The sequence below is a fragment of the Narcine bancroftii genome, chromosome 2 (assembly GCF_036971445.1).
Source record: "Narcine bancroftii isolate sNarBan1 chromosome 2, sNarBan1.hap1, whole genome shotgun sequence".
Taxonomy (NCBI): domain Eukaryota; kingdom Metazoa; phylum Chordata; class Chondrichthyes; order Torpediniformes; family Narcinidae; genus Narcine; species Narcine bancroftii.
The window spans coordinates 141,349,648-141,372,902 of record NC_091470.1 but is presented as its reverse complement, the minus strand read 5'-3'; the positions used below and the strand labels follow the sequence as shown (position 1 = coordinate 141,372,902).

General features: G+C 43.4%; 1 protein-coding gene across 2 annotated transcripts in view; it reads left to right on the top strand.

Annotated features, from left to right (window-relative positions):
- Positions 1 to 5,241: 5,241 nt before the first annotated feature.
- LOC138754268 (NAD kinase-like) overlaps positions 5,242 to 23,255 on the top strand; it is a 59,793-nt gene continuing 41,779 nt past the window's right edge. For both annotated transcript variants that reach the window (XM_069918251.1, XM_069918249.1), the window contains exons 1-2: positions 5,242 to 5,443; positions 13,017 to 13,100. In XM_069918251.1, coding sequence (XP_069774352.1) covers positions 5,292 to 5,443; positions 13,017 to 13,100 — 236 coding nt within the window. In that variant the 5' untranslated portion in view covers positions 5,242 to 5,291. The remainder of the gene's footprint in view (positions 5,444 to 13,016; positions 13,101 to 23,255) is intronic.

The following is a 23,255-nucleotide window of genomic DNA, read 5'->3' as shown; positions in this document are numbered from 1 at the left end:
TCCCTGGCTTTTTAATTCTGATGCCTGCCTGCTTTTTGCTCCTACCTTGAAGGGCTCAGGCCTGAAGCATCCGTCGGTGATCTCTGCGATACCGGCTGTGTTCCTCCAGCACCTGTTTTTATATCCAATTGAAACACTTTTGATGTATTCCAAATAAATCGTTCATGCAATACATTTACAAATGATGCTAAAGTGAATTGAAATAAGTGTAGAGGTTCTTGTTTGGTTTGATATTTTTAAAAAATCTGAGTTTCTATTTAGGGGAAGAGCATACTGGTAGGCTCAACCCTGGAGAAACTGGTGAGCAGCCAACTGCAGTCAGTGGCAACAATGCTCATCAGTGTAGTTAATGTGTTGCAGGAAGTGGATGTAGCTCCGATTAACCACTTTGCTATATTTCTAAATCAGGATGTGTGAATTGGAGGGACATGTGCTGAAGAATGTTCTCCCTCTGCATTGGTTTCCTTTGTAAGGTGGGTTCGAGGTGATGTGGAAGCAACTTTTGACAGTTTTTACAAATCCATTGTAGGTGAATGCACTGCAGAACAGTGCTAGTGGAAAAGGGTGTTGGGTAAGTGTCTTGGATAGTCCTGCTTTCATGCAGGAAAATCAATATTGCATCACATGGCCATTATGCCTTGTGAATGATGGAAAGAATTTGAGTAATTAGTAAATGAGACATTCCAGGTGATATGCTCCCTGGTTAATATGTCCCTTAACCTAGTTTGACTGGCTATCACTACTAATGAATGGTGGATATGGGCACAAGTCATTGGAGCAGAAGTAGGCTATTTAATCATGAGGTGATCCATTCCCCCACTGCCTGGCCTTCTCCCCAGAACCTTTGATGCCCATAAGATGTAGAGGCAGAAATAGACTATTGGTGGCCCAGATTTTGCTGCATGTAAGTGAGGTGCCATTATTGAAGAAGCTTTCTTCTCACTTGATGGAAAGGTCACCTTTCCATGGCCCTAAGAGTATGCCCTGTCACTCCAATGCCAAAGAGGCTTGACATGGTAGATGCAAGCCCTTGATTCCTATTTATCAGCTGCATTTCTGTGATGTTTTTAGTTGTTTATTCAACTGGAAGGATGGCTGATTTCCATATTCTTAGAAGTTGAAATGGTTTAGTTCAGAAATGTTTTAACTTGCTGAGCAGCGTGATAATAAAATATTAATTGAAAAATAATGCCTTAAAAGTAACTATGACTGTGTCCTCATCCATGTTTTCACCTTAGTGTGAAAGTTTCATTGACCAAAAGGCTAACATTTTCAGAAATGTTCATTTTTATACAGGTGAGCAATTTTTCAGAAGTATCAAGCAGCAAAGCCTGTTAAATTGATATTCATTTTGCTGAGGGAGGGAAGGGTTAGAATTATCGTGGAGTTGGTTGATATGGGCCGGCACAACATTGTGGGCTGAAGGGCCTGCAGTATTCTGTGTGAAAGTTGAAAGCAGTCTAAATGTTCAAACTTCACTTATGTCCAATAGTGTTTTGTTCTTCTGTTCTCTTTTGTAATGTTTGTAGTCAGCAGAGATTAAAGCTAAAAGTTTTGAAATTATTCCAGTTTACAACACTTCTACATTTGCAGAGAATCAAATGCTCTTTTGATCCAGACTGTTATTTTAGAAGACAAGTCACCTTACTGAAGAGCCAGACATCTGTAAATGGGAACAGAGTGAACAGAGTGAAGCTTTCCCAGGATCTGTGGTGCTGTCGATGACCCCTTGCTGCCTCCTGTTGGACCAGTTTTGATGAACTGAGGGAAAATGAAACCTTGGCCACAAACTGTTTACAAAATCAAGACAATACTCGATGTCGACAGACTTAACACTGAGGGTCAGGGTGGTATGTGGCAGCAGCAGGCGATGTGCAGTGGAAATAACAAGGGCCAGAGGTGCAGGGAGTGTGGCGATGGAAACCTTCAGCCTCACTTGGGTCAGTCACAGCAAAAGAGGAAACAACATCGTCACTCTGGTGTCATATTATGGAGTTTGGGACACTGCAGTGTGGGCTGAGGCCATTCAATATCTTGGAGTTAAACAAGAAAATCTTAATCCTGGGGTTGAGTGCAAGTCACAAAAGTGCTGAAGAAACTCAACAGGTCATGCAGAATCTTAAGGAAATAAAAGGCAATGTTTTGACCTGGGGGAGAAAAGGCCCAAAACACCTGAATAAAAAGTTGGCAGAGGAGATGGGGAGGGGCAGGAGGCTAACTGGTCACAGTTGGATTCTGGAGGGAGGGTAGAAGCAGAGAAAGCTGGAGAAAGGAAGAGGGGTAGGGATATGTGGCTAAATATTTTAACATAAATGTCCTGGCAACTCGTTCCTTATGCCCTCTGAGAGAAAGATGCTTCTCAAGTCCTATTTAAAACTTCTCCCTCTCACCTTTAATCTCTGCTCTTGCTCTTCCATGTCTGAATGTTAAAGTGTACTTGATGGACTGCTCACAAAAGAACCCTTCTCCCTGTACCAGGTAGAATGTGTCTGACCTTGAAATAATTGTAGATGGTACATGCTGTAGTGTTCTGGCAGTGAAGGGATAAATGTTGAGGGTGGTAATGGGGTCCAATCAATAGGCTGCTGTGTCTGGATGGGCAAGGGCTTTTTAGGTGCTATTGGAGCTGTTCCTCCAGCCAAGTGGAGCATTCCATTGTGCTCTTGATTGGTGTTTATCGTTGGAGGAAAGGCCTTGCACGTCAGGAGGTGGGTCACTCACTGAACCACCATCATGTTGGGAAGGAGTACAGGTTTAGTGGGTTCACAAAGAGACAAGTCTGGACACAAGTGTTGCAATTACACAACTTTAACATGGGAGACAAACGAGAACGTTAAATGGTACTTGATTACTATTTCACTTAAGCAATGATATAGACATTTATCTCGGATCTAGGTTGGATTCTGACAATGAACCTATACATGACATGCTCACATACTTGAGTACACACACTACAAACAAACTCTTAGACACGTCCAGTTTCTTGTACCAATGGATAGCAGTGCACATAATGAGTCAATTAGGAATGTTTAAAACAGGGGTTTTCAAACTTTTTCTTTCCACCCACATACCACTTTAAGCAATCCCTTACTAAGCACAGAGCATAGGGAATACTTAAAATAATATGTGAGTGGAAAGAAAAAGGTTGAGAACCACTGTTATATACAGTGATAATCAGTGCTTCTAGCCAATAATGACCCTAGGTGATTTAAATTAGCCAGTGGCAAGGTGTGCACTAATGGGTGGCTGGAGTCCACCTGTAATTGACAGGTGATGTGACTTCTGAGTAAGTTTCAGATGGGGGAGACATGTAACCACACATTCCAGACAGGCAGTGAGGCCACGTTTCCTCCACACATAACCATTCAATGAGACTGGGCCCATTCAAAGTAGTCAGTTAACCAAAACCCTTTTTGAGATGTAGGAGGAAACCAGGTCACAGGGATAATGCCACACAGGTGGAACCTGGTCATTGGAGATGTGAGGCAGCATTATTACACTGTGCTCGCCTGTAGTGGTGCTACCTACCCAGTAAGGTCCCTGAACTAAATTTGAAATGGGTGGCCACTGGGAGATCGACGCTATTGCAGCAGACAGAACCAAGGTGTTTAATAAAGTAATCTCCCAGTCTGTGTCCATCCAGTCTTCAATGTTGAGGAGACCACAACTGGAACACCAGATGACTCCTGCAAAAAGCTGCACATTTCAATTCCCCAACCCATTGTCAGAAACCAAAAAAAAACCCAGATTTACACCTTTGTGGAGAGTGCAATAGATGAATACATCTCAGCTCTAAATAGGAGGAATTAGGTTCATCTTTTTCGTGGTAAATCTCATCTTGCACATAAAGATAATGAGAGGCTTTTGGCATGTTGAAGTTGGAACTTAGATAATTGGTGTAGATCTGTACTACAAATTCAAAAGGTGTTGGACCACGGAGCTCCCATAAAATGCTGAGTGCAACCTGTATTAAAATGTATAAAACATGCCAGATTATTAGTGCAAAGAAGGTTTCCAAAATACCAGAACACTCCCAACCCTGAGTGGGTTGAGAATGTCTGTACCACATGTCACAGGAGCATGGTCCAGGTTTTATTTTTGCAGGGAGCTTTTTCTGGTGGCCAAGGTGTGGCCTCCTCTGCACTGGAGACAGGACACAGAATGAATACTGAGACCTCAGCTCAGCTGAAGGGTGATGGGGGTAGGGGGGCCTCCAGTGCCTTGACAGCCCCAGATCTATCTCTACTTCATGAAGAAAGAAGTTAAACATGTAAGTCTGTAGACATCAATGTTTTGGGCTTGAGCCCTTCATCAAGGTGTGGGGAGAAAAACTTTGTGACTGTCTGAGGAGATTTGGAATCTCACCAAAGATCCTGTAAACTTCTACAGGTGTATTGTGGAGAGGATTCTGGTGGTTGCATCGCTGCCTGGTATGGAGGTGCCAGGTGCCAACTCTCAGGACAAGAATAAACTCCAGAGAGTTGTTAACTCAGCCTGAGACATCACAGGCACCAGACTTCACTCTAACGAGGACATCTACAAGAGATGATGTCTAAAGAAAGCAGCCTCTATCCTCAAGGACCCCCACCACCCAGGCCATGCCCTCTTCACTCTGCTACCATCGGGGAAAAGGTACAGGAGCCTGAAGACGAGCCCTCAGCGGTACAAGGACGGCCCCTTCCCCTCTGCCATCAGATTCCTGATGAACCACAGTCACTTTTCGTGCACTTCCCCATAGTTTTTATAGTAATGTTGTAAGATGGTTATAATGTGAATGTTTTCCCTGCGACGCTGCCAAAAACACCGAACTTCATGGCAATAAATTCTGATTTGCTGCACTTGAGCTTGTTGAGCTCTGCTGGCTGGGGAACAGACACCCTTCCCGCCCAACCCCCGGATCCCCGCGCCGCTCACGGACCCTCGCCCCGGACCCCTCTCCGCCTCCACCTGCCACCCTCCCTGTCCCCCGCACCATCCCTCACCCAAACCCTACCCCGCCCGGACCCCCTTCCCCGTGTCCGGACAGCAGAGCGCGGTAGTGAGTCGTTGCGCGTGTGCTATTAGTCAGCGCGGGTGCAGTGTGTCCAATCAGCGCGGCGACCTGGAACAGTTCCGACAAACAGAGGCAGCGGCTTAAAGCTGTAGGTCAATCAGCGGTGGCGGTTTGGAGCTATGAGCCAATCATTGGCCAAACCATGAGCCAATGAGCGGCTGCTGAATGGAGCTGTGGACCAATCAGCGGCGACGACGGCGGCCTGGAGCCGTGGCCCTTCTCTGACGCCACGGCCGGGATGGACGGGGGAAGTCCGGGTTCCGCCGGCCGGACTGAGGCGCGGGGCCCCGGCCTGCACACGGGGTTGGCTTCCCGGTTCCGAATCCGAACCAAGGATAAGGCCCGGAGCCTGTCCGCGTCGCCCGCCCTCGTCGCCAGCAAGGTGTCCAGGTGAAGGCCTTCAGTCCGTGGCGGCAGAGGGGCGTCCGGCCGGGAAGGGGGAGGGGGAGGAGGAGGTAGGAGGTAAGGTAGAGGAGGTGGGGAGGGGAGAGAGGGAGGGTAGGGGGTAGGAGCGGGGGATGGGGTAAGGGAGGGGGTAGGGTTAGGGATCTGGGGGGGAAGGGTCTATGGGAGTAGGGGTCTGGTTCTGGGGGGTGGGGTGGGGATCGGGGGATGAGAGTAGGGAGACTAGGGATCTGTGGGAATGGTCTGGGGAGGGTCCGCGGGGATCAAGTGGGAGGATTTTGCGTGAGGTGCGGACTGGGGGTGGGGTGGCTGGGGATTGGGAGGGGGTGGGGAGAGAGAGGCCTTGGTGAGGGGTGGGGAAGGGAACTGGTGGAGGGCCAGAGAATGGAGGGCCAGAGAATGGAGGGCCAGAGAATGGAGGGCCAGAGAATGGAGGGCCAGAGAATGGAGGGCCAGAGAATGGAGGGCCAGAGAATGGAGGGCCAGAGAATGGAGGGCCAGAGAATGGAGGGCCAGAGAATGGAGGGCCAGAGAATGGAGGGCCAGAGAATGGAGGGCCAGAGAATGGAGGGCCAGAGAATGGAGGGCCAGAGAATGGAGGGCCAGAGAATGGAGGGCCAGAGAATGGAGGGCCAGAGAATGGAGGGCCAGAGAATGGAGGGCCAGAGAATGGAGGGCCAGAGAATGGAGGGCCAGAGAATGGAGGGCCAGAGAATGGAGGGCCAGAGAATGGAGGGCCAGAGAATGGAGGGCCAGAGAATGGAGGGCCAGAGAATGGAGGGCCAGAGAATGGAGGGCCAGAGAATGGAGGGCCAGAGAATGGAGGGCCAGAGAATGGAGGGCCAGAGAATGGAGGGCCAGAGAATGGAGGGCCAGAGAATGGAGGGCCAGAGAATGGAGGGCCAGAGAATGGAGGGCCAGAGAATGGAGGGCCAGAGAATGGAGGGCCAGAGAATGGAGGGCTGGTGCAGGAACTAGGGCAGATTCTGCATTTGACACATTACTGTCCCTGATTCATCCTTCCTGGTGGAAGGTCCACAGCACAGAAGTCAATCTGTTTATGCCAGGCATGTTGCCCATGTCATGTGATCCCATTTATTGAACTGATTATTTTTCTCAAGAGCCACATAGTGGCTGTCTTGAATTTCCCGTATCTTGGTGTTGAGCAGACTATTTTTGTAATACGTGCATACGTTTTCATAATTTGGAAAAAAATTTAATTGTCTCTTGCCACTGTTGTGCAATGCACTGATTGTTGGGAGTGTTTTGTAGAGTATCAGTTCACCTTCAGATTGTTCCTGAGACAGGTCAGGTTGTATTAAAGGTTCACCTTCATTCATCTGCATTCTGCCCAGATACTCTCTGTGAGTATAACGTCCACGTCATAGTTCCAGGTCAGTGAGATCTAGGTAAACCAGCCCTTTGTTTTCTATTACTGATCATCAAGTATATTTACATTCACTGGTGCTTTTACTTAGAGATGGTAGTACCTTGGAATGTTGGCTGTCATGGCAACTTGTGGGAATGGGTAGGATTCCTCATGTCTTCATCCTTTTCCAAAATTAATGGGGGAATTATAGAAATTTAACAGTGCAGGAGACTGTTCACTATTGTCATGCTGGCTGAAGACCTTCCCTCCCTGTAATCCATTGGCCCTGTGAGTTCAGGACAGTTAATTTGTCAACCTGCACCTTGACGGTGGTATTTGGCTTCCTCCACCCAAGCTGCACCTGTTCACAAGCTGTTTGTTACGAGGGCAGGTACACTGAGGGTTCTGCTAAGTCATTCAGTGATGGCACTTTTCAACAATGCAGAGCCAACCACAGCTGTTATTGATTTGAAGATCTGTGAATTGTGAAACTAAAAAGCCATAGTCTTTAGTGAAACCTAAACACTGGCATTTCTGATACAATTGTTTTCAACCTTTCTTCCTGAACCATTTCTGCTCTGCAAAAATATGACTACAATTGTCCGTGTAAATCAATCGCAAGCAGTGATAGCATTATGACTGCTCATTTAATTCAAACGTACACAAGAGATTCAAATCTATGGAACTTCTCCAGAGGACAGCGGGTACTAAGTTGATTCAAGGTTAAAACTTATAGATTTTGGACGAGAGAGGGTTGAGAGATTTGGGGATTGAAGGGGTTGTGAAGTTGCTGCAGTCATGGACTTACTGAATGGTGCCCTCCTCCCATTGCCTCTGTTTTCATTGGGTTGTGGCAATCCACTTACCTGCAAGTGAACCGGCTCCCTAAATGGTGGACGTGCTGAGGGAAATGCTGGAAATTGACCTGCATCCAACACAGTTTTTTCTGAGCTGACGACATCACTGATGATGTCGATGTGACTGAAGCGGGGATGTATACAAGCCCAGCATGCAAGCCTGGGAGTTGTTGGTCTTGCACTTCACTTCACAATGTGTACATAAACTTCCCCATATATACATCAACTCGACTATGTGTATACTGATGTCTATGATAGCTCAGTATAGAATACTTCATTACAGGCTAAAGATTAGGCAACAGCCTTTGAATGGAGAGATCTGTTTTATTTCAATTAACATTAGTTGAATAAACTTTGTCGAACCATTTCTCAGAGGGTTGTGTTTGTTGCCGTTCTCCTTTTGAGCTGCTGTCAGTGGTTTCATGGTTGATTCCTGCCTGTATTTTTGTATTTAGCAGAAATAACCGATCCAGCCACCTGACCTGTCTCCAAGTCATTAAGAAGCAGGTGGAGGATCAAAAAAGTGATAGAAATACTTAGCAGGTCAAACAGCATCCAGAGGGAGAGTGAGATGGACCTACCGGTCTGTTAAAGTGGTAAAGGACGTTGGAAATAGTGAGGGGGGGGGGTGCGGAGATTGGTCTTAGTGGTGGGGCGACAACATGCAGGTTGTCATGAAGTCACCGGCTATGTCAGTTCTATCCACCCAGACACATTTTAGTCACTGGAGCCCTTTCCTTGAGAGAAAAAAATAAACTTCTTCAATAAAGAATAGTGTGTAATATTAAATAAAAATGATGAGGGTTTGGAATGGACTGGGGAGCAGTTCTGCATTCTGTGTAATAAACGAGGAAATGTGAAGAAAATGGATGTGTCTGCAAAATAAATTTGTTGATTCAGAAGGTGTGAAGCTCCATTGATGAAATAGGGGCTCCTTGACTGTTGTGAACCACTCCCGCCCTGTCTCACCCAGTGGAATTGCAGTAGGGAAATGTTGAATGGAGCAAGGTCAGATATTGAATTCTAAACCGTGATTGTGCAAAAAAATCAACTTTTCAGGTGATTCCTGTTCTAAACGACTAAATGGGTCTGATACTGGATCAAGGAGAGACATGTAACATTGCAGCACAGAAAATAGACCCTACAGCCCTTTTAGTCAGTGCCAAATTATTATTCTATCTAATCCCACTGACCTGCACCCAGTCCATAGCCCTCCATACCCCTCCCATCCATTTACCTGTCCAAATGTTCCTCAAATATTAAAACTGAGCCTGCATTCACCACCTCAGCTGGCAGCTCATTCTCTCACACATCTGCTGATGTTCTGTTGGAGTTCTATTTTAGCTACATCACGGTATCCCAGGGAGGCGATCAGTTTGTTTCTCCTGGTTGTATGCCTCATTGTGAGAGGAGAATCTAAACTTTGCATTTAAATACATTGAATGGATTTTGGTGATGGGGAAAGCTGTACAGGTGTCCAGGACGCCTGCCAACATTTTTCCATACTTTGATGAAGGGTTTTAGCCTGAAACATCGGTTCTGTATTTTTACCTTTGCTATGTAAAGTCCACTCTTTGACCTGCTGAGTTTTTCCAACATTGTGGTTTTGCTGCAACCACAGAGTCTGCAGATGTTCGTGTTTTACTTCCATAGAGGTGTGGTTGATGTGGGGGAAGCTGCTGGATGGTGGTTATTTGAGACACAAGAGTTTTTCAATGCTGGACCAAGTCTGGATTGTGACTGCTTCTCCCTGGAACTGTGTGAATACCCTCAGGGTGCTGTCCCCAAACCTGCTGTTAGATCTGCAGGTCCTGATGGAGTTACCAGTGATTGAGTGTTGGACTCTCTAAAGAGCAAGGGTTTGGGAGACCAAAGAATGGGCTGGATTCACCAGCTACTCCAGGGCTTCTGGTATCTCTGACCTGGCTCCCGCAAATCCCTCCCAGTGTTGTGCCCAAGGTAGAAGCAATAGACACAGCAGAATGTAGCCACTGGAACCTGGGCAAAACTCCTCCTAGAGGAAGTCAGCAGGTCGAGCAGCTTCAGGGAGGAAAACAGATAGTCGATGCTTCAGGCTGGACCCCTTCATCACAAAAGTTGGGGCAATATCTGGCCAGCGTGCCCATCCTGCCTCCCTTGCCTTTCTGTCTGTCCTAAGTAGCCCTCAGTACCCCGACATTCAAAAGTCCATCTGCAGCCTCTTTAACAATCTGAAGCAATGTAGCCTACAGAAAGCCTCTGTGCGACTGCGTAATGAACCACTCCTCGTAATGACATCCTCCTGCCTGCACTCCCCAGTGGGAACATCTCCACGCACATCTTGTCCGGCCCCTCTGGCTTTTATGTTTCAATGACGTCACCTCTTGTTCTTCTAAACTACAAATAATCCAGATCTATAAACACAATGCTGGAAAAACTCACCAAGTCCAACAGTGGACTTTATGTAGTGAAGGTAAAGAGACATCATCATCATTTTGGGCCTGTGCCCTTCATCAAGGTGTGAACAAAATGTCGGTAGGTGCCTGAACAAAATAGTGGGGGGGAGGGGCAGGGTGAGGAGCACGGACCCACAGGTGGATAACGGAGGGCACCTCAGCAAGCAGGGGAGGGGGAATGGCTCTATGAATGGAGAGGGAAGGGGATGGAGAGCTGGAGGAAAGGGAAGGGAGGGAGAATGAAGAGAAGGCTAGCATAAGCTGGAGAAGTCAATGGTTAATCTCATCTGGTTAGAGAGTGCTCAGACGGAATACTAGATGTTGCTCCTCTCATTTATGATTGGACAGTACGAGGCCTTGGACAAACCTATCAGTGCACGAGTGGGGCGCAGAATTTAAGTGGTTGGCCACTGGGAGATCACTGTCATTGATGTGAACAGAGGGAAGGTGCTCAGCAAAGCAATCTCACAGTCTGCATCCAGTCTATCCGATGTAGAGAATCTAATTGCTTTAAACGTGGTTGATAACTTGCTCGTCCCAAGAATTAGTGCAGTGAAAATCTGCACTGCCTCCAATGTTGCTTTCTTTAAAGGGGACCAAAATGATGCTCAGTTCTCCAGGTGTGACCTAACCAACAACATGAAAGCCAAAGTGCCATTTACCTTGCTACTTGTTGCACCTTCATGCTAACTTTTAAAATCCAAATACAAGAATGACTTCCCTCCCTCATTTGAAGATTATCTCCACAGATAATAGTCCATCTGCATGCCAAGGTGCCCCACCCTACCCGAGAATTTGAAGGAAACAGTTTTACTGAAGACTAAAAGAATGCTCTCTGTATTTCTCGGAGATGGAAGGGTCAATCTTTCTCTGGTACATGTTCTCTTGACATGTGACAACTTGCTTTTGTGCTTGCATCTGTTCCTGGAGACTTGAAACGTCTTGTGCTGTCTGCTGCAGATTCCTGTGGTCTTTAAATTGCCCTCGACAAAGCACTGTTGCACCCTTTCTATTATGCTGGGGAAAGGAGTCATTGGGATGGCATGGTTGCTGTAGCGGTTAGTGCAACGCCTTTATAGAGCCAGCAATCGGGACTGGGGTTCGAATCTGTCTGTTTGTGCATTCTCCCTGTGAGTTTTCTCCGAGTGCTCTGGTTTCCTCCCACTGTTCTAAACGTACTGGAGATTGTAGATTAATTGGGTGTAAATTGGGCGGCACTAACTCGTGAGCCAAAATGGCCTGTTACAGTGTTGTATGTCTAATTCTTTTTAAATATATCTTTTATGGTGGCCCAAATCTGGTCATTCCCAATGGGGATGTCGAATGGTTGAGAAGGGAGAAGAGAGGTGAGATTCTGGCCTCAATATTCCATTTTAACTGCAGTAGTGGTCAGGCCAGCAGATTCACAGCTCCAGGTAATCCCATACCCATCATTTCTCAGGTTACATTCTGACTTGCCTGGTGTCATGGGAGCTCTCCGTGTTACCATCCATCCAAGTGGGTTGAACAGTCTCTGGGAAGTGTCCTCATTACTTGAAGAACAATGCAAGACTTTGAATCTTACCTATGTGGTGTTTGTGTTCCCAATAGCAATCCAGAGACCGGGATTGTGGATCATTTAAAATACCTCTGATGCCTAAGGATCAACTGTGCACATTCAGTCTTATCTCTAGGGTAGAGGAGTCTAGAACTACTGAGCACAGGTCACAGTTGGGGGGGTAATGTTTTCAAACTGAGGATGGTGACTGTCTACTTCGAGCTGTGGAGGAAGCTGTAGAGGTGACTACAACTTCCTCTGGCAATATTTCAGGTATTTGGACAGATACATCAATAGGAAAGGTTATTGAGTATTGTGGGCCAAATATTGATTAACAGGGGAAGTTCAGGTGGGCCTCTCAACATGGATGTCGGGCTGAAGGACTGTTTCTGTACTGTTTAACTCTGATTCTCTGCTGCTTGATAGATCTTCAAACTTTTCCATTTCTCGTTCAACCAGTTGCCTCAGAGATGTGTTCAGACTCTCCCTCCCAGCAGGGCCATGTGATCCAACTGGTAAAAGACCAGACAAACCTGGTCGTTGTAGTTTCTCAACCCAGAAACAGGCCATTTGGTCCATCGTCTTGAGGCAATGGGCATCCTTGAAGGCAAATATCGAATTGATAATCTGTGCTTGCATGGCATGAGAGTAGCCTATAGCACTTCCTGACACATGGAGCAGAGCTTTTCTTTTGTGCTAGATGTAGCGAGCTACGAATGTGCTTGAGGCAGCCTAGCTGGTGAAGGCCACTCGCAGCAGTTGGGGTTGAATTTCCAGCATTTAGACCCAGTAATGACAAACAGATGACAATAAATTGCCACTGCCAGATGTGATGGTGTGACCTGGAAGGGTGAGGGACTGGGTAATACAGGGAGGGAGGGGGCGTATCACAGGGAGGGGTGGGGATACGGGTGTTATACGGAGGGAGGGGTGGATTACAGGGAGGGTGGAGGGTACTAAAGGCAGGGAGGGTGGTATATAGGGAGGGGGAGCATGTATCTGCACCTTAAGTAAATGCACGCAACCTGCCTCAGCTTGTTTGCATCTCTGCCAAATACAGCTCTGCCAAAGTGGAGGGAAGCGCAGAGCCCTTCTTTCATGTCGCCTTGCCCCAGCTATGGATGATGTGTCATTTAAGCAGTGGATTGGTCACTGTCACCTGAAATTCATTCTGGAAACAACATTTACTGCTGTCTCTAGCACAGTGTTCCGAGTCCCAGGTTAGATGTTGGATTGTGCTCTCTCTGTTTCATTCTTTGATGCTGGCAGTAAGGGCTGGGCTATGATTCAGGAACAATGAATTTGAATCCCAATAATTACCACTTTGCTCTGTTGACTAACTGGTTCCTTTCTTCACCAGGAGGACCCAGTCTCTACATGGGCCAAGCCCAGCCACCAAGTTTGGACCAAAGGCTTGCATGCTGCAGAATCCAATGGCAGTGATGTAAGTTGCTTGTTTACGACAATCTCATCCAAACGATAACTGCAGCAACCACTTCGTATCCTTGCAGTGCATTCTCAAACAATTAGTTTCATTATATAATGACAATTTGTTCTTCCTGTTCTGTGGCAGTTGATCTTTCAATTAATGGTTTGTCAAAGAAGCAATCACTGTCAGAATTTGGCAGCAGTTTCCAAGTTCCATATTTCCTGCAACGCCGATCAAACCCACGGTACATACAGGACCAGGCCCTTCAGCCCTCCATGTCAGTACTGGCCATGGTGCCAATCAAAATGAATCCCACCTGCCTTTACGTGGTCCCCTGCATCTTCACGTGCCTTTCTAAATGCCTCTTAAACATCATCGTCAAATCTGCTTCTGCTTTACCCCTGGGCAGTGCGTTCCTGAACCTTCCGCAACCTGTGCTTGATAAATCAACCAAGCAAATATATTTGCGTCGCACGTCTCCTTTAACCTTTCCCCTCTTACCTTAAGCCTGTGCCCTCTGGTATTTGATATTTCCACCCAGACAAAAGATACTGACTGTGTCTCTCATAATTTTATAACCTTCTATCAGATTGCCTCTTAGCCTCTGGCGCTCCTCGGAAAACAACCCAAGGGTATCCAACTTCACCATGTACCCAATACCCTTCCATGCAGGCGACATTGGGTGAACTTCTTCTGCACCCTCTCTATAGAATCCTCATCCTTCTAATGAAGTGTCCAGACTGAACACATTGGTCCACATGTGGCCTAAGCAAATTGTTTGACAGCTGTAATTTGAGGGAGGATGAGATTCAGCCATCACAGAGATGATCTTCAGACAGTGGTAGCTATCTATGAAGCAGGGTACAAATGCATGATGTAGGTGATCAGTAGGCAAGATGTGGGAAAGGATTCCCTCTCATTGGCCGCTGCTCGAGTGAGTCGGGCAGTGGACTGACGTGTCTGTGTCATCGTGCCAAACCAGAGAGTGTCGGTGAAAGGCAGCAGCAAGCATAGGGTGACATCTTTACAAAATAGGCAATTAGTTTATCTTCAAGAGTAGCCTGCTTTTCTTCTTTAAAATGTATATAAACTTTCTAATTGAAAACACAGCCCATTCAATAAATTTATGAGAAGGAATAAACAGGTCAACATTCCAATGCAGATGCATGACTAGGGCTCAATGTTTGGACAATGAGGCAGTGATGCAGTCAAACCTGTTGTTCATTTCACCCAACCTTGTGCTTTCCAGTAAAAGTAACTCCCACCTCATTCTTCTCAACATTATAAACATGATCTCACTAGATCACAGAGTATGGTTAATGTGGCTCAATATCTATCTGTGACTGTTATCAAGCAAAGGAATGTCTGAGCTGGGGAAGGAGATTTTGAGCCGTGATCATAAGGAATTGTTACAAGGGAAGAATGAGGGGCAGAGAGGTTCCGGGGAGGAATGAGGGGCAGAGAGGTTCCGGGGAGGAATGAGGGGCAGAGAGGTTCCGGGAAGGAATCCCTATCAATGAAGAAATCATGATGGAAATGGAGGAGTGGGAAGACTGGAGGGGAGGATTAGCAATACGAGGGAATCCTGAAGAATCTGCCTGCTGAGGATGGTGGAGGCTCCCCTCTTGCTCTCCTGCTTGCAAGTGGTGTGTTTAGAGGAGAACCTACTGTTGCCAGTGCAGTGATGCCATCAAACTGATTAAACAGCCAATCAGATTAAAAAATTCTCAAAAGCGCCGTCAGGAAATGCTTTGATTTTTTTTTTACACAACTAAAACTTTTACATAGGGTAAAATTAAGATTGTGCTGCATATTTGGAATAAAATGGGAGCTGAAATATGTTTGTCAAAATTTTAAGTTTAAAACCCATGGAATTTTGTTGTTGGCATACATCTATCTATGTTAATCCTACATTCACACTCCTCCAGCCCTTTGCTCTTATCTCCTTCTGCCACATGCCAACATACCTGTCCTTCCAATTCTCGTTGAGTATTGGGAAGCTTACAATAGAACTCCATCAAAGTGACCACCTCTTTCTTGTTCAAACATAACCTCATGGGACGATCCTTCCTTGATGTCCTGCTGCAATGATCTCTCTGATCAGCAGGGCCACAGCTCCTCTGTCATGCCAAAAATTTACCCCTGCCAGCTCTGCCCTTCTCTGAACCACATTTTTGTGATTGTAACAAAATCATAACCTTGACTCAACCATCTGACTTGTGAACCTTCCTGATTAAAGTAAATGTAGTTAGTCTTGATTAAGGTAAATGTAGTTAGAACAGGAAACGGAATAGCTCAGAAATGCACGTCTGTTCTGGAGAGACACCGATGGATATCTCTCCATCTTCTCATATCCATGTGGCTATCTAAGTTCGCAGGCCCTCTCCCCTCACAAGGACAACACGGTTGGCATAGCAATTAGTGCCATGCCCTTACAGCACCAGTGATCGGGACTGGAATTTCTCCCCATGTCTGTGTGAATTTTCCCCAGGGGTTCTGGATTTTTCTCACTGTTCATGCATGCATGCACTGTATGCATCATCGGAAAGATCACTATTTCTTGCCCATCTCTAAATGTACCAGGGGGTAGGTTCTTTGGGTGTAAATTGGGCGGCATGGACTCAAGATCCAAAATGGCCTGTTATCATGCTGTATGTCTAAATCTTTTTTTAAAAAAAACATCCCCCCCATCTCTGCCTACCTGCCTGCCGATCTCTCCTGGCAGTCCCCATCGACTCTGACTGACCTCCTCCTGGACACTCCTGTCAATAGGCATTAACAAACTGGGGCTGCTCGGGACACATGTATCTTACCCACATAGCAGGCCCCTGCAGCCCCTTGCACACTGGACAGTAAATTGCCTGATCTAACAGTGGCCAAACAATTTAAGGGCACTCCCGCCACTTCGGTGACAAGGAGAGTGATGTGTCACCCACTCACCGCATCACCTGAGGGCCTGCAGGGAATCCCGTGTTCCCTATTGGCCTCCAAAAGGTAAATAACCAGGGCGGGTGCAGAATCTGGGCGGGGGGAACAGAGAGGAGGGTCGCAGTTGGGGCTGGGGCAAGCGTGGAGTCGGAATGCTGTTGGGGCTGGGGTAGGAGGGAATACTGTTGGGCTGGTGGGAGGCGGAGTGGGCTGGCGGGGAAAAGAGTTGGGGCAGGAGCAATGGCTATCCTTCTTATACACAATCCCCCACACTGCTGGAACTGCTCTGGCATTCCAGTGGAGTGGGGGATTATGGGTAAGGAAGATAGCCATTGCATGCAAGCGCTAACATAATTTTCTACCCAGGCAGCCATGATTGTTTACAGATTGTCCAGCAGTGACTTCACGGTGTGTGTGCACAGGTCAACAATCCACCAATGAGGTGGTTTGCCTACTCACGCAGTTTTTTAAATTCTACCCACGAAATGGCCTGTGCACGGGTGGAAAATCTACCAAATTGGCAGGTGAAACTCATGTTACAATCCAATTTATAAACCCCCTAGCAACATTGACCACCTCCTGCCATTGTCATATCAGAGTGCAGTCAGCAAGAGGCTACTTGCAATATTACAAGCTCCCATTTTAGTAAGGGATAGTACAGATAGAAGGGACTGAATGGTCAGTTAACACTTACAATTTCACACAAGCATCATCACAACACAATTCCCAGCCCAGCGATAATTCGATACATTGGAAGAACTGAGGCTTGTCACAGTCTGTTCCAGAATTCCATACATTTAGAAAGACAACCCCCCCACACCCAACCCCCCCCACGCCAACCCCCCCCACGCCAACCCCCCCCCGCGCCCAACCCCCCCCCCGCGCCCAACCCCCCCGCGCCCAACCCCCCCCCCCCCCCCCCCCCGTGGGATCATTCTCCCCTCCCCCACCCTTGCGGGTTCATCCCCGCACACCCCCACTCGCTCCCCTCCCCAGGATAGTTTAAAAGTTAAACACTGTCTGGTTTATTGTCTATTGCTGCTTCTTGTGCGCAGTTTGTTACAACAAAATAAAGAAGCATTTGATGTAGTCATGGGTTACACAGCTGGTTGCTGTGATGTGAAGCACGTGATGTGGTTTCTGTGATGTGAAACCTGCTGAGTCTCTCCTGTGTTTTTACTGTGATGTGATGCACCCTTGAGCAATTCATCCATGTCTGAATTTGGGTTTCGTGGGGGAACCACGTTGCTCCTTCAGTTTTAGATAAGAGGAGAAGTTGCCAACATGGGATAGTGAAGGGATGCATTTCAGAGATGAGGCATGTTTGTTGGCTGGCAGCATCTGTGGGGAGATGAACGTTTCACTAGGGAGAGAATCGTAGATCAAAATGTACCAGTAATTGTTTCTGTTTCCGTTGAGCTGCTGCTTGAGCTGCTGAGTGTTTCCAGCATTGTGTTGGTCTCGGACATCCAGCAGCTTCCAGATACAGGTGCATGTATCTGCCGAGTCAGGATGTTTTCCTCAGCACTGAAAAGCAATGAGGAGTATCAGGTGATCCATGCAAGATTTGCAAGTCTTTGCAAAGATAAAGAACCTTACATGTGACAGGTGGGGAGGACTTGCCTGAAGTGTGACCGGGCAGATTGTGTGTGTGTCACCATTTTCATTTCTCTGAGTCGAATGCATCATTGGAAAGATCACTATTTCCTGCCCATCTCTAAATGCGCTGCAATACACAGCCTGCTGGATTTTTGAAAGGCCCCCTTTGAATGAACTGCACTGGTGAGTCCCATAAAGCCAGTGCAGGGAAGGACACTGGTCTCTTTCCCTGAAGAGCATTTATTCAGCTGGATGGGTTTTACAATCAACATTATTGCTTCTGGCCTTTCATTCCAGATTGGTTTAATTCGCTGGATTGAAGTGAGTTTCATTCTTGTACTCTGATCAGTAGGTTCACAAACAGTGCCATGATCTGGAGAGAGGGTACAGGAGTCAGAGAAGAGATGGAAACAGTGGAACCAGATAGGGGTGTGGGGGGGGGTTACCTAAAAGTAGAAAAATAAATAGCTAGGTTTAAAACTGCACAAGAGGAAGATGGTGTTTATTTTTGGCCTAACCCTGACGATGGATGAGGTCAATAGACATGCCCGTGTTGGAATGATTTGGGGAGCTGAAATGTTTGGTTGCAGGAAGCTCGGGTTTAGATTAACACAGAGTGTACGGGTTCACTCAATCTGTGTCTGATCTCACTGATGTAGAGGAGTGCAAACTGGGAACACTGGATGCAGTAGGTCAGGTTGGACGATGGGCAGATAAAGCTTAGCCTTACTCGGAAAGTGTGTCTGGGATAACTTTCTCCCTTTATCTGCATAATCTTACTGTCTTCCCTCAAGGACCAAGGATGCAAATTCTAAAATGCAATTCCTCTAGATATGAACGCCAACATTGCAAATGCCTTCTTCACAACCGAGACATCCTAGATATTAACCTTCAGGAGATCCTGCACAAGGATTCCCAAGTCCTCTGAATTTTCAATTTTCTCCCCATCCAAATAATCCAAACAATTTTCTTTTGGAGTTCTAGGAAAAGATCTTCACCCCAACATGTTAAAACTTTTTCTCTTTCCATTGTTGCTGCCTGAGAGTTTTCAGTATTTTCTATGTTTAGTTTATAAGCAGAAAGAACTTAATTCCATGGGCATAGGGGCTTGATAACATCGGGGTCTGAATGTATCTGATGTAAATGGGGAAAGGATGGGGGGAGTTGAGGAGTTCATTTTCATCCAGAGCTGATTGGTGTCTGGAACTGAGATGGGCATCTCCTCCCGTTTACCGATGTGAGGCTTTCTCGTTTGCAGCCACTGTGAGAAAGTGAATATTATTCTGTGCTTTTCTACATTGAAATACTTTTTTTTTAAACTTTATTTAAGATTTTATAACATGAATAAAATAAAGGATTACATTTAAAAAGAATAAAAGTAAGATAATAAAATTACAGTACTACATCGGTAAACTAAATAAACTAACCCCTCCGCAATGATTATTACACAACATTAATAACCTAACTTAAAATTAGTCTAACCCCCCCCCCAAAAATAAAGAGTGAAGAGTTAATAAAATGAACAATATTATATATAAGAAAAAAAAGCCCACTTACAAAACAAAAGATAAAACATAACAGGTAAAGATATTAACAAAAAAAAGTTATCAATACTAAAATATCACACTTAAACATATTTAAAACAAACTTAAATGCATATATTTAACAAACAGAGTCCACTTTGACCTATAAAAAGACATCCTATCCTGAATTGAAAAAGATATCCTTTCCATGGACAAACAGGATTTCATCTCCAAAAGCCACCTATCTAAAGTTAATATATTTCTATCTTTCCAAGTAAGTGCTATACATTTCTTGGCCACAGCTAAAGCTAAATAAATAAAAGAAATCTGATAATCCTTTAAACCTAAATCAATTAGTGATTGCATATTCCCTAATAAAAATATATTAGGATCTAATACAAGACAGATATTATATAAACTATTAAGTATAGATTGAATACCTTTCCAAAACTGTTGCAATCGATCACAAAGCCAGACAGTGTGCAAAAAAGTATTAGCCGCCTGGTCACAACGAAAACAGCAATCCGGTGTTAAATATAACTGATGTATAAAATTATAATTAATCATTGCTAATATAGCATTAATTAATTTCCAAATACTATTCTGACAAATTTCCATCCAGGCTTCTTCAGCTATTGTAAAACCTAAATCTTTTTCCCATTTCAATTTATCTTTATCCCAATCTTGTTTACTTTCGGTTTCTTGTAAAATACAATACAAATCAGATATATATCCCTTTTTTGGTATTGAAAGTACATATTCCTCAAAATTAGAATCAGGCAATAAGATCATATGACGACCACATATCTGTTTTACAAAAGATCTTAATTGATAATACACAAATATAGAATTTCCACTAATACCAAATTTCCTTTGTAATTCATCAAAGGAACAAAAACATCCCTCAGAAAAACAATCAGATAAGTTTTTTATTCCCTTCCTTTCCCATTGTTTCAAGGTGATATTGGAGACTGTAAAAGGAACAAGTTGAGCCCCAATTTGTTAAGTTTACTTGTCCATAAATTCAATAAATGCTTCAATACTGGAACATCATAGGTTCATAATAAATTTTTATTCCATCGAAACAAAAACTCATGAGGAGATTTTTCTAAAATAACCGCCATTTCTACCTTTGCCCAACTGGGCGGATCATCCATATTCATTAATGCACTAAGAAATTTAAATTGAGCTGCTTCATAATAATGCTGAAAATTCGGTAATCTTAAACCTCCAAATTGGAAATCCCACATCAACTTTCTCATCGCCACTCTCGGAAATTTTCCCTTCCATAAGAAGTCTCTAATTGCTTTATATAAATCCTTAAAAAAACTTTTATTTAAAAAATAAGGAATTAATTGACACAAATATTGTATTCGAGGAAAGATATTCATTTTTATAGTATTAATCCTCCCTAATAAACCCAAAGGTAAATCCTTCCACCTAATCAAATCTAATTTAATCCTTTTTATTAAAGGAAGATAATTAATTGAATATAAGTTTTGAAATTCCGTATTAACATTAATTCCTAAATATTTAATTTGTGTAGTCCACTTCAAATTGGTAATACTTTTATATATTGAATAATCATCTTTACAAATTGATAGAATTTCACTTTTAGCCCAATTTACGTTATAACCAGATAATTGACCATAGTTTTCTAAACATTTTTGAATTGCTGGTAAAGAAATACCCGGATACACCAAATATAATAAAACATCATCAGCAAATAAATTAATCTTATATTCCTCATTCAAAACTCTCATACCTTTAACATTTTCGTTTTGGCGTATTAATTGTGCCAAAGGTTCAATAACTATAGCAAATAAAGCAGGCGACAATGGGCATCCTTGTCTAGTAGACCTTGTTAAATTAAAAGATTCTGAAATCCGCCCATTGACAGCAATTCTAGCCTTCGGACTATTATATAAAGCCTTTATCAATCCAATAAATAAAGAACCAAAACCAAATTTCTCGTACTTTAAACAAAAACTTCCATTCAACTCTATCAAAAGCCTTCTCTGCATCCAGTGAAACCACTATTGGATAATTTATCTGAGATTTAGATTTGTTTATCAAAGTTATTAAACGCAAAATGTTATCTGACGCATATCTATTTTTTATAAATCCCTTTTGGTCACTATGTATTATTTTAGGCAAATATTGAGCTAGTCGATTAGCCATAACTTTAGCTACAATTTTATAATCCACATTTAACAGCAATATTGGTCTATAAGAAGAAACCTGTAAAGGATCTTTTTTTTTTGGTATAACTGTAATTATTGCATTAGAGCAAGACTCAGGTAATTGAAAAGTATTATAAATTTGTTGTAATACATCCTTATAAATAGGAGATATATCAGCATAAAAAGTTTTATAAAACTCTTATAGAAAACCCATCTTCACCAGGTGCCTTTCCATTTGGCATATCTCTTATCGCCATTTCTATTTCATTTTCTGTAAAGGATTTATCTAACTCTTGTCTGTCTTCTTGATTCAATTGTGGCAATTCAATATTTTTCAAAAAAGAATCTATAACATCTTCAGTTACATCTTTACATTCTGAGGTATATAATTTTTTATAGAAATTAAAAAATTCCTCTTTAATTTCCTTTTGGCTAAAAGTAATACCTGATTTCTTTCTAATTGCTGGTATAATCCTAGATAATTGTTCCTTTTTTAACTGCCATGACAAAACTTTATGAGCTTTCTCACCCCATTCATAAAACTTGTGTTTAGTTCGGTTCATTAAACATTCAAACCGATAAGTTTGTAATTCATTATATTTAAATTTTAAATTAGTTAACTATTCTTTTGCATTTCAGTAGCACTTTTTTGAAATTCTTTTTCAGTAGCAGTTATCTTTTTCTCTTGATCTTCAATCTCTTTAAGTCTCTCTCTCTTTACTTTAGAAGCATAACTGATAATTTGACCTTGTAAAAAAGCTTTCATTGCATCCCATAAAACAAAATGACTAGAAACAGAATTAATATTATTACTAATAAAAACTTCAACTTGTTGTTTTAAATAACTAATAAATTCTGGTTTTTGTAATAACATAGTATTAAATCTCCATCTTGGAGCTCTCTGAACATCTTGTGAACTCTGATATTCTAATAATAATAAAGAATGGTCCGAAACCAATCTTGCCTTATAATCCACCGATACAACCCTATCCTTCAAATGTGTTGAAATTAAAAAATAATCAATTCTAGAAAAAGAATTATGGCGCGAAGAATAAAAAGAAAAATCTTTCTCTGTAGGATTAAATCTTCACCAAATATCAATTAAATTCAAATCTGACATCATATTAGTTACTTGAACTGCCATCTTAGATTTCTTAATTACTCTTGGATACTTGTCCAATAAAGGCTCCAATACCACGTTTAAATCTCCCCCAATCATCACATTAGAATTTGATTGTCCAAGTAATAAAGACATATCCACAACAAAAGCTGTATCCTCGACATTCGGAGCATAAACATCAAGCAAAGTCCAAGCTTCATTAAAAATTGTACAGTTCAATTTTAATAATCTTCCACCATTTTTCTCTTCATTCTGTAACTGAAATGGTAAATTCTTGTGCACCAAAATTGGCACTCCTTTTGCCTTTGAATTAAATGAAGAATAAAAAACTTGTCCAACCCATTCACGTTTGAGTTTCAAATGTTCCTTATCTGTTAAATGAGTTTCCTGCAAAAAAGCCACATCAACTTTTAATTTTTTTAAGTCAGCAAGTACTTTCTTACGCTTAATAGGATTATTTAAACCCTGGACATTAAAAGAAGCAAACTTCAATTTAGACATTCCTTATAACAACTCAACAACCAAAAAAAAGAAGAAAGAAAATAAAGAAAAAGAGGAGTAAAAAAAAGAAACCCCCAAAAAGAAAGAGAAAAAAAAGGAAAAACCCCTCCCCTTATTCCCTCTTAAAACTACAATCAAAAATGAAAAAAAGAAAAGGAGAAAAAAAAATTATTTAAAAAAAGTAATAAAAAAAACCAACTCCATAACCGAAAAATTTAAAAAAAACCAGGCAAGAGGTCAACTACCTCCTCCTGTTTAAACTGCACAATGCGGTAACTCCCACAAAATACTGGGTGTGAGATAACTCACACGTAGC